This window comes from Serinus canaria, chromosome 4A (assembly GCF_022539315.1).
Source record: "Serinus canaria isolate serCan28SL12 chromosome 4A, serCan2020, whole genome shotgun sequence".
NCBI lineage: Eukaryota > Metazoa > Chordata > Aves > Passeriformes > Fringillidae > Serinus > Serinus canaria.
Genome location: NC_066318.1, coordinates 6,402,535 through 6,414,916, shown reverse-complemented (window position 1 = coordinate 6,414,916; position 12,382 = coordinate 6,402,535). Strand labels below are relative to the sequence as shown.

The 12,382-nt window shown below is 38.0% G+C and overlaps 1 protein-coding gene across 2 annotated transcripts in view; it reads left to right on the top strand.

Moving 5' to 3' along the window:
* The window catches only part of ZC3H12B (zinc finger CCCH-type containing 12B), a 22,139-nt gene extending 9,757 nt beyond the window's left edge, over positions 1-12,382 (top strand). For both annotated transcript variants that reach the window (XM_030229052.2, XM_009090395.4), the window contains exons 2-6: positions 2,179-2,944; positions 4,649-4,788; positions 5,503-5,737; positions 5,825-5,931; positions 6,480-12,382. In XM_030229052.2, the coding sequence (XP_030084912.1) occupies positions 2,343-2,944; positions 4,649-4,788; positions 5,503-5,737; positions 5,825-5,931; positions 6,480-7,900 (2,505 nt within the window). In that variant the 5' untranslated portion in view covers positions 2,179-2,342 and the 3' untranslated portion in view covers positions 7,901-12,382. The remainder of the gene's footprint in view (positions 1-2,178; positions 2,945-4,648; positions 4,789-5,502; positions 5,738-5,824; positions 5,932-6,479) is intronic.

Sequence of the window (12,382 nt, the reverse complement as noted above, 5' to 3'; positions counted from 1 at the left end):
GGGAAAGAAGAATGAAGCTCTTTAAACTTGGATGAACAGAATCATGCTGTTCTTTGTCCAGTGCCAAAGCAGTAGAGTCTCAATAATTTGAAAAAAATTAGTCTTACCACATGTATTGTACAGCATTCCTTCATTGCAATATTTTGTAAGCTGTGGGTGCAGTGTGCTGATAACCTTGTATTTTAACCTTCTTTTATAATAATTTTTTTATATCCTTTTTTTTTAATGTTGGCAAGGTACAAGGTTATGGATTGAAACCTAATTAAAATCCATTCCAGGTCAAGCTATTAATATATCTAAGTTGGCAAGTACTTGGGTTGTAAATATACTGTTATTAGTGCAATGTGAGAGAAAAATCACTTGGAATGAAAATCAAGAGTACTGTAAAAATAATACCTCAGTATTTAGAGGGATACTCTTCGAATAAACAACATGATAGAACAGCAGTTTTTTAAGTCTAACTTAAACCAAACTAATCAAGATTGGAATTTCCATTCAAACACAAATAAACTGTTTTTATTTCATATGACATAAAGGACTTAAACTATCGCAGAATTCTTTCAGTTGGGAAAAAACCTCCAGGATCATTGAGTCCAACCTCTGACCAGTCCCCACCTTGTCAAATAGACCAGAGCACTGAGTGCCACATACAGTTGTTTTCTGAGCACCTCCATGCATGGTGACTCGACTGCCTCCCTACACGGTCAAATCCAATGCTTGACAACAATTTCCATGAAGAAATTCTTCCTGATGTCCAACCTTAACCTCCCTGGCACAGCTTGAGGCCATTTCCTCTTGTCCTATTGCTGGTTTCCTGGGAGACAAGACTGACCCCCACTACAGCCTCCTTTCAGGCAGTTGTAGAGAGTGATAAGGTGTCTCCTGACCCTCCTCTCTAGGCTGACAAAATATAAAATGAATATATGAAAATATGAAAAAGTGTGATTATTCTTTATTAAAAGATAATGTTGATTGGCTCAAAACTCGACATTTTAGGGTTTTTCTTTAGGTACGAGTGATTAACATTTCCCTAAGGAAATTAGGCTTTTGAGCAGCTGTCTCTGTGTGTGTGTGTATATTTCTGTTTGCATAAATTGGAGTGCAGTCTGGTAGAATGTTACTCTTTTGCCTGTTTATGGATATTATATATTACTGCATAAAGGTTTTGCAGGTTAATAATCTTAGTTTAACTCTGAGACAATTTTGGGGGGTTTGGTTGTTGTTAGGCCAATATAGACCAGTCTCAGAGATCCTTTGACATTTTTATGGTGTTGCTTATCAAATTTTGTCACTCTTCTAGAGCAGTTGTTCTCTGAAATATTCCCACAGACAACAGAAACTCACCATTTAATGTAGGGAAATAGTCAAGAAAGAAACCTTTCTAAGACTTACTAGTGGAGCTTTAAACTAGATTCATCAGGGGAAGGGATGTGCTTCTGAGTGTCAGAGAGGAACCAGGAAACACCAGCACTCTAGGAAGCAGCAGGGAAACACCTGTAAATTGTCCCAAAGGAATTATGGATGGCCTCTCACAAATGGTGAAGAGGCTGTTCTATGATTTTGTGAGTGGTATATTAGGTGCTGTGATTTTTTAAAACCAAAAGGATATGAAAACTTAAAATGAATAAACTTTGACTTCTGTGCACACTGGTGATGCTTTTAATTTTCTTTTGTGGCTTATATTATTTTGTTAAATGTCAATTTTGTTCTCCAGAAGATACTTTTGCTAGGTAAACTTGTTGGTTCTGATAGTAAATCCTTACTGAAAGAGGCTGAAATGGTTTGCATTAAATGTTGTGCATACTGGAACACTGCACAGTTGTTCCTAGTGTAGACAGGCTGTTCTTGCAGTAGAAGACACCATTTCTTGGTGAAAAAGGTGGCTCACCCTTTTCTGTTTTATTATCTTTAAATATTACTGAGATAATCCATTCCATTTCTATGTTTATTGTGTGGGAATTGTCCTTTTTTTTTGTAGGTAGAGTAACTGAGGGAGGGAATGAGAGTCTTATTTGTGATTACACAGACAGTGTAATTATATGCTTTGTTATAATCAGTTTACATAGAAATGGGAATGACTGGGGACATATACTGACTTGTAAACAAAATCATTGTAGCTGAATATTTTGCAGAATTGATCAAAACCTAGTTTTTAATTTTTTTTTCTTTTTTTTTAAGGACCTTCATGTTGGTGTTGCTTATGCCAGAATATAGTAAGCAAGGCAAATTAGCTCCAGCCTTGTGTAAAATTTTAATTGGCCAACATGATGCAATTGAGAATGAATTCCAGGTGGCTTTGGAAATGAAGGAGAACTGAGTGCTCTGGCTGGAAGCTGAACGTGATGACGGCCTGGTCTATGGTAGGGAAGCTGAAAATGGAGAAGAGGCACTCCAGAGAAGACAGAAATGTGGAGCAAGACGCGGGGGAATGCAGTGCTGAATCTGAGGAATGGACGAGCTCAGAAAGTGAGCCTGAGCAACCATACTTCAGAGGCAGTACTCAGTGGAGAGAAAAGGAGGTTTCCACCAAACCGCATCGGCCGCTCTGCCGGTCCCCATGCCTGGATCGCCCAAGTTTTTCACAGAGCAGTATCACACAAGACTTGAAGCTAGATGAATGCAAAACAAATTTGGACAAGGAGTACCAAGCTAAAATGGATTTTGCTTTAAAGCTTGGGTATGCAGGAGATCAGATCCAGGCTGTACTGAATAAGTTGGGAGCAGATGCACTCATCAATGATGTTCTAGCAGAGCTTGTGAGACTTGGCAACAAAAGCGAATCAGAGGGACAAAGCACTGCCAGCAGTACCACTGGTACTCTGGTGTCAAGAGGCCCTTGCCCAAAGGAAATAGCAAGCCCTGAATTGTCCCTGGAAGATGAAGTGGTGGATAACAGTGATAACTTGAGGCCAATTGTCATTGATGGAAGCAATGTCGCTATGAGGTGGGTGTCCCTGTCCCAATATTTGAAAATAATAAATCACTAAAATATTTTTAAAAAAATACTGATGGCAAAATGATTTTAAGTCATGTAGACTATTACACTGATAATACATCTATTTTATGGACCCCTTAGTCAAGGTTTTTAATTATGCTGTCACTCCTTTATATGTAATCCATATTCCAGTTCCCCTGCCCTCATTTGAAATCCAAGTTCTCACCTCAAGTCTTTTGTTCAAGCAGTCTATTTGTAGTGTGCTTTTGTCTGGATGGGTTTAGTATTTTGAAGTCCTTGAAAAATACTGAAAATTGTTTCTGGACATTGAAGGAAAGTAACCAAATAGGGTAGGAAAACTTGGTTCTTTCTAAAGTGACATGCAGTGGATGGTAATGAAATGCAGTGAATTCATGGTATTTGAGCTCCTGATGGTTGAGCCTGCTCAGTATTCAGAACAATTTAGCTGTGTCAGAATAGGGATAACATATGAGCTAAACCTGCTGACCAGCCTGGCTATGCTGCTTGCCCCACCTCGAGTACTGAGTGCAGTTTTGGGCATCCAGAGGAGGGCCACAAGGATGGGGAAGGGTCTGGAGGGGAAGCCTTATGAGGAGTGGCTGAGGTCACTTGGTTTGTTCAGCCTGGAGAAGAGGAGATCAGACCTCATTGTCGTCTTCAACATCTTCACAAGGGGAAGCAGAGGGGCAGGTACCAAGCTCTTCACTCTTGTGACCAGTGACAGGACTTGAGAAAATGGCACAAAGCGGAGTCAGGGGAGGTTTAGGTTGGATTTTAGGAAATGGTTTTTCGCCTAGAGGGAGGCTGAGCACCAGAACAGGCTCCCGGGGCAGTGGTTACAGCACCCAGCCTGTCCAAGTTCAAGGAATGTTAGCACAACTCTCAGGCACATGGTGGGGTTCTTGGGGTGTCCTGCATGGGGTCAGGAGTTGGATTTCAATGTCCTTGGAGGTCCCTTGTGACTCAGGATATTCTATGTACACTTAGGTTGCCACTAACCCAAGAGATACCTGTCCCAGGCCACTTTTGCACATGTCTGTAGAGCACAGAGTTCAGCTAGCCATTGTTTATCATTGAGTAAGTGTGATTTTTTACGAGGGAGTTGTGTGCTGTTTTAGAGACTCCTTTGAGTTTCAGAAAACAAATTTTTGATGGGGATGGGACTTAAACAACTTTGATACAATTACTTCTTCCCTATAAAAAGTTCTAATAAAAATGAAGAGCATTTAGTATCAGAGGAAAAGATTTTATTAATATAGATGTTTAAAAGCACTTATCACCCATGGCAATCAGCATTGTTCATTCCTCTTTTTGTGATAGCATTTTATGATGCTACTTAAGGTGAACTCAGTTTGTTGGGGAAAGTGATATTTTTCATTAGGTCAGCTAATAAAATTTAAAAAACTGAAAAACTTCATGTTTATTTGCTTTCACTCTGGGGATGGTAAAATTTCATAATTTATAGACTTTTTAAGTAGCAGGGTAGCCTTAATCTGATGGCTGAATAGCTCTGTACAGTGTTCTTTTTCCAGTTATGTAAGGAGGTCTAATAAAACTTTACAGACTTTGTTTTCCTTATATCCTTTGACCATGGCAGCTTTAGAAGAAAAAAACAACCAAAGCACCACAAAAAAACCCAAAACCAAATGTAACTTTTGTCCTTGCTGTTTCTAAAACTTGCATGTTCTTCAGCCATGGGAACAAAGAAGGATTTTCCTGCCGGGGAATTCAACTAGCTGTTGATTGGTTTCTGGAAAAAGGACATAAAGATATCACTGTGTTTGTACCTGCATGGAGAAAAGAACAGTCTCGACCTGATGCACCAATTACAGGTAACACCAAGATTTTTTTGACCCCTTGGTTAAAAAGAAAAAAAATATATTGTCATGTTTCTGATGGGTCCCAGTACTGGGCTGTGGATGTGGTGATGATGATGGTGCACTCAACTGTTAGTTTGAAAACACAACAATTTCATTGGTTAGGAAACAAGCATTTAAATATCTGCATGTGTTAACAATGATGTGGTTTTTGTAACATTATTGGATGGTTTCAACACTTTTGAGAAGCAGCAGTTGAAATTTTCCCATTCGCAAACGTTGTTGAGCATACAGGAACTGAGCCTTATTTGCTGGATGAGCATGAAATAAGTAGTAACAGGCCAGGGACTCAGTTAGTAGGGTTGTCTTGAACACTGAAAAGGCAGCATGTGTTTTGACCTATAGAAAGTCCTTGCATTTTACTCTAGGCTACCAAGACTATTGTAATACAGTAACACCTGATTTCCTGACATGTTCAGGAAGACTGAGTAAAGGTACATGGCTACAGAGTGGTTATGAAGTTCAAATATTGAATATTTTCTCAGTGCTTTGAAACCTCAGAAATAAAATCCAGATCTAGGTGTTTTTTAGTCATAATGAGGACTATGTATGAATATAATTGCAAGATACTTTGTCAGACAAAACCCGCAAGAATTTTCATAATAAAAAGGTTGCATTTCTTAATTTTAAAACATTTTTAAAAACTGCTCAACTAAAATTATTTTGCAGATCAAGAAATCTTACGTAAATTGGAGAAAGAAAAAATTCTTGTTTTCACCCCATCTCGAAGAGTTCAGGGAAGAAGAGTAGTTTGCTATGATGATCGATTCATAGTAAAACTTGCTTTCGACTCAGATGGCATCATTGTGTCAAATGATAACTATCGGGACCTTCAGAATGAAAAACCAGAGTGGAAGAAGTTCATAGAGGAGCGGCTGCTAATGTATTCTTTTGTGAATGACAAGTATGGTTTTTTTCTTCAAAAGTAAATGAATTTGCTAATTCAGCATTCTCAGGAAAAACTGGTCATGTTTAATTTCTTTTCCCTTAGATTTATGCCTCCAGATGATCCTTTAGGACGTCATGGTCCAAGCCTTGAAAATTTCTTAAGAAAAAGGCCAGTTATTCCTGAACATAAGAAACAACCGTGTCCTTATGGTAAGTGCCCAAGTCAGATTGATTTGTTGCATTTAAAGGTAGGTGAAGCAAGCAATTACCATCTTGTCATTACCAGAACAAAATGTACCACTTTGCATGTTGCCGTCCAAGCACAATGTCGCTTTTATACCCCTCGAGCACGTATTTATAAAAACAGTGTAGCAGAAAATTGAGGATTACGAGATACACCTTGTGCATAGTACAGTTTTTTACTATTTGATTCTAGTTTGTATTTGAGGGAGGAGATTTGTAATTTATAAAACTGTGTTAAAGCTGATTTGTTCTTATAGCACTGTGTGTATGTTGTCATAATTGAAATCATAAGTCAGTAGGAAAAAATTGTGTGTCTTGCCTTTGATGCAGATAGACATGGATGGAGGCAGCAGAGTCTGTGACTGCCTGTATATATAAAATACATCATTATCCTTAGAGGTTTAATAAAGAAAGAATGCTATTGCAAAGTGGTGAAAGATGTAAAGAAAAAAGATAGCAACTGGTGGTATTAATGAGTTTTTGATTTATTTAACCTGAAAACCCTTTCCTTTCAGGTAAAAAGTGCACCTATGGGCACAAATGTAAATATTACCACCCAGAACGTGCAAACCAGCCTCAAAGGTCAGTAGCGGATGAGCTTCGAATAAGTGCCAAATTATCTGCTGTGAAAACTATGAGTGAGGGAGCCTTGGCCAAATGTGGCACAGGGCCATCCAGCTCCAAAGGAGAAATCAGTTCTGAAGTGAAACGCATTGCCCCAAAACGTCAGTCAGATCCAAGCATTAGGTCAGTAGCTGTGGAGCCTGAGGAAAAGTTATCAGCAGCCCGGAAGTCCGAGGCCAGCTCTGTCCCGTCTCTGGTTTCTGCATTAAGTGTACCAACGCTCCCTCCACCAAAAAGCCATGCAGCTGGTGCATTAAATACTCGTTCTGCAAGCAGCCCGGTGCCAGGTTCCTCACAGTTCGTACATCAGAAATCCTCACTGGAACATATGTCCAGTGTGCAATATCCTCCTATACTAGTCACCAATAGCCATGGCACCTCAGTTAGCTATGTTGACCAGTATCCCAAATATGAGTCACTGGGGGACCATGGCTATTACTCCTTACTCAGTGATTTCTCCAACTTAAGCATAAGTAGTATCCGTAACTCAGATTATTACGGGGCTGATATGGACCAGGGGATGTATTCTAGAAACTCAAGCCCCTGTCCTGACAATTGCTTAAGCCATACAAGTAATGATTCTTATTCCTCTTACAATGACTTGTATCTGGGTGTAGCAGATGCCAGTCCAGAAGACAATGTGAAGAGCCACAGACTGCCATCGAAAAATCGTCTTCAGCCTTTCCCTCATGGTTACCATGAAGCCTTAAATAGAGGTCAGAGTTACGGAACTGAAGAGCCTAAGCAATCCCTTCGCAAACAGTCAGTTTCCCACTTAGGCCTACATGCCCAGCATCCAGTTGTTGGAGCACGGTCCAGTTGTCCAGGAGAATACCCTGTGCCTCAAAATGCTCATCCATCAACTGCACAACCAAGCCGTGCCTTGGTGATGACAAGAATGGACAGCATTTCTGACTCTCGGCTTTATGAGAGTAACCCCACAAGGCAGAGACGGCCACCTCTGTGTCGGGAGCAGCACGCCAGCTGGGATCCATTGCCCTGTGCATCAGACTCCTACACTTACCACTCCTATCCGCTGAGTAACAACCTCATGCAGCCGTGTTATGAACCTGTCATGGTAAGAAGCATGCCTGAGAAGATGGAACAACTCTGGAGAAATCCCTGGATTGGGATATGTGGTGAGCCACGGGAACCTCATATCATCCCAGAACATCAGTATCAAACATACAAGAACCTCTGCAATATTTTCCCTCCAAGCGTTGTCCTTTCTGTGATGGAGAAGAATCCCCACATGACAGATGCACAACAGCTGGCAGCTATGATTGTTGCCAAATTAAGAACAGGGCGTTAGAGCAGTACAGCCTCTTTTGGATAAATGAACCTGTACAGCACTTAGGACCCAGAGGAAAACCTACATGAAGGAAGAGGCCAATCTATTGTAAATATTTTCTACTAAGATAGTATAAAGTTCTGTACACAGTAGCAATCATATATATGCTGAGGCACTATATAAAAGTTGATTGTATTGCAAATTTTAAGATTTTAAAATATAGGGATTTTTAATAGTATTTTATAGGAAATGCATACCTTGCTGCATGGATAGCTCACTAAGAACTATAATGTCACAATCAGTGTCTCAAAGCTGTTACTACAAAATTAGTGTTAGCAATTATATTGCATGTATTAGTGTACACTTACAATTTGCTTATAAATACCTAATCGGCCTCTAAAAGTATGCTCTATACACACCAATATGACTTTTAGGGTTTCAGCTTTGTCATTTGACACTGCCTAGTGGCATCTAAAGTAGTGAAGGAAAAGTAAATTTGCTAAAAATTAAAATTGTTTATAAAAGAAAAAACTGATTTCAGATTTTCAATGTCAACATGGTTGCTGATACTTAAATTTCAGAACCATCCCTCAAGAGTTTGAATAACTATTATTACATTGTTCAATATGTTGGCTCAATCCAACAGAAGCCAAATACTTTATTAAATTAGGACCAAAACATTAAGGAATGTAAAGGCATGAGTGCCATTCAGTAAACTGAATCTTTAACTGTAGCTTCTCTCCAGAATCCCCTCTCAAAGGTGCAGTAAGCAGCTGCTGGCCCAAATAACTAGACAAGCTGAAAATAAATTGTCAGTATTATGCAAACTGGATTACTCAACTTGAAGCAGCAAAAACTGGATGTTAACATGGAAGTTCATCAGTAACCGCAGCCCTTCCTCTGGGAGCAAGGAAGGTGTTTGAGTGAGCCTGACATTCAAGGTGGCTGTACAAGATCATCTTCAAAAAGGGTGGAGGGGGAAGGCTGCTTCTTGAAAAGAGATGCTCCAGTTTGGGTTTGTGACAAAGCTGTCCTGGTTTTTGCTCTTCAGATCCACGCAAAGGTGTGCATTTGCCTCGTGAAGGCTTTTAGAATTCCTGTTTCAACAGGTGAGCTAATTTTGTGTGGCATTGTTTGCGCAACTGGTATCTTGCTCAGGGTGGGAACCTTTGTAGCTAAATGTCTCCAAAAGAGGCGTTTATTGGTTTTTTTAAGCTGCACTGACTGTACGCCCTTTTTTGAATCCACTGTATATTTCAACATTTTGAACCATGACTAACTCGACATGTCTCGAGCTAGGACTTGTTGACTTCTACTGTAGTTTTTTTCATGAAAGTTGAGAAGGCCTGGTTTATGGCCTTTTGTTTCTTCATGAGAAGGTGTGACACTGCCTAAATGTTTCTTACTGTGAAACACACAGAACGTGAGGCTGCAGTCAGGGTTGTTTCTGGTGTTTTGATAATGGCTTGCATGCTGCTTTCTAGTTATCTGTTTGTCTGAGAAACAAAGTTTATCATTTCCTCCACTTGTGTTACTGTAGTGGTTGGTTTGATTCAGAATATCTTGTGGGCTCTTTATCACATGCAAAATGGGTTCCTGTCATATAAAAAAACCCACCAAATGAACCAACAAGAAACCACAATTATGGGTGCAACTACAGTTAATTTTCTGACATTTGATAACTGTATCATTTCACACAGGATAAATTTTCTTGTGTTGGTACAGGTGATGTATATAATGACTATGTCATTATGTATCTGAAATGAAGTAACTTGAAGGTGATCCTGTACTTACAAATAACTCAAGTTTTAATTAGTTGGCTATTCTCTCTGTTAGTGGGGAAAATAATTCAGACACTTATAATAGCTGGGGGAAAACAGATTTAACTCTTGACTAGTTTTCAAAAACATTTCATATTTTTAATTTGCAATTAATTCTTATTCTCTTCTCTTGCATGATATAAGCAGCTGAGAGCAATGCCTCAAATAACCAGAAATGACCTTTTGTTTGTTGATACAAATTGTATCTCTTTTTCTTGATTGTATAAAAACTGTGTATAAAAAAAAAATAATCTCTAGATTAACTTCAGTATTACATTTTCACCACAATGTTTGTGACACCATGTGTCACAGGGAAGTAGCCCATGAATAATTATGGATTTTTTTATTTAAAATGGGCACTTGTAGTTTATAGACAAACAGGGACAACTTTTCAGAACCAGGTTATTATGTGCACAAATACTGTGTGTACACCTCAAAGCATTACATAGGTATCTTCAGTCTATTTATTAAGCAGATACATTCTTGCACTAAACTTTATGTAAAAATGTTGCTGTTAACTCATCTGCATGTGTTTAAAATGTAACAGTAATTGCTATAGACCCTATTTTATTCTAACCAATTAATTTATAAATTATTTAGGTATGAGATGAAGTTTATTGTGCACTCATGTTTTCCATCTTGCATGGAATTAAATATTTGTATGCAGAAAAATGTTTGTTCCATTTTTCTCCATTTATAAAGATAAGCTATTATAAGAGAGGATTAGTGGGTGATTTTGATGTTTTCTAACGTGGAAAACTCAACAGAGATTTCTGTATGAAGCGCTGGGTGGCTTATGGAGATACCCATTTTTGTTGGATCTGTCCAGTCATTTTAATTTTCACTAACCTTTGTTTTACTGATGAAAGAATTCCTTTTTAAACAATGGGAATGCTGTGAGAACACAATCCCAGCATACTATTTCCCTAAGGCACTTCAAAGGCAAATTGTCTTATTCTGAGGAGCTATTGGCATCTCTCATGCATAGTTACAGAATTGGCAGCGCAGCCTTGTGGAAATAACCTGCAAATTTTGTGCTTGTCTTAGAGGTAATGCAACTTTTCTATGTGATGTAGTCTTTCCTGATCAACTACTTTAAGTGATAATTTGGTCATCCACACCTGTTTTCAGCTATGTTTACAAGACAGTTCAGGACACTGACACGTTCATTAATCTTTAGCGCATAAGCTTGGATTTCTTCTTACATGGAAGAGTTGATCTTATTAACACCTGATCATAACTGTCTATATTGTAAATATAAGACTTTGTATAAATGCTCTTTTTTAGAGCATGGTATTTAAATGTTTTTAAAACTGTAAAAGAACAGTTCTAGAAACTATATTTTAATAAAATCCATGAAAAAACAATTCTAGATGAGGGGGGAAAAAGTATGAAGGTAAAATCATGGACTACTGCAGTTGATAAGAGTTGAGCAGTAGATTTTAGTGCTTTACTGGGCCAGAGCGTTCTCTGGGAGTTCTGATTTACTTCTCTTTCATCTTCAGCTATATTACTTTCACATAATTTGTCACTTAAAAGTGTGTAACTTTAAATTCATAAATCAAAAACCAAATGCTTTATGGGATGTCAGTCTAAATTATTTCATGTTTTTTGTAAGAATTATATGTCAGTAATATAGTAAATTGTACATGATTTCACTGCTGTTAGTCCTGTTGTTGTCACATTGAGCTGCAGTAGTTGGCTTTATTCATTTGTAGAATTAAACATTACTGTTTAATTGTTGTAAAATTTTATAAATCTCTTTGGGTTTTTTTGGTTGACCCAAATATAATGTAAGTCTTAATGACAAAATGAGTGAAAATGGATGTTAAACCAGTATGTGGTATTCTTAAATCTCTGTAGTGGTAAGTGGGCACTCCTCTAGTTGCTGCAGCATGTAATTTATTTACTAGCATGAGTCTGTTTAGCTTTTGTAAAAATGCTTTAGCTGTAAAGTTAAAAATAGGTGTGGAGTATGGTTGTTTAGAACAAGCAGAAGGAGCTTTATTGAAAAAAAAACCAAAACCAAAAAATATCTAAGTAGGTGAGTTTCCCCCTACATACTTCTAAAGTCAGTTTGTCCCAAATTATGCATTTTGTTCAAATAATAGAGTTAAAAATACTTGGTGACATGTATGCATACCTGATCTGTATCAATCCACAAACAGGAACATTGGATTATTGTAATTTTTAAAACTCCACACTAAGGGGAAGGAACATGCAGCATTTCTGTGAAACTTGGTTCCAAAGTTGAAGTATTACTTGATCTTGACTTGCCAAAAGTTTACCTGAAGCATCTGTCACAGTTACCTCTATGGTGAGCATTCAGCTTTCACTCCTCTGATGTACCTATTGCTTGTTTGTGTGACAGAGCCCTCATTAAGTGTATTTCCTGCAATATTTCAACTGGAAAAATACAGTTGCACCATCACGTAAATTATTCTTATGCCAGTGTTTGGTTCACCTTTTGAGAGTCATTATACAATATTGCTGATTTTGGTCTGTATTTAAAGTTTGTAAATGTATCAAAAGAATTGCAAGAATCTAAAAGAAGTATAGGCTATCACCTGTTCCCCTCCTGCTCTATGTAAATGTTTTGCACAATTATTTAATAATATGAAATATGTTATAGTTTATATATATAAAAAATTTTGCTTATTTAATAAAACTGAGAGCCATTGGA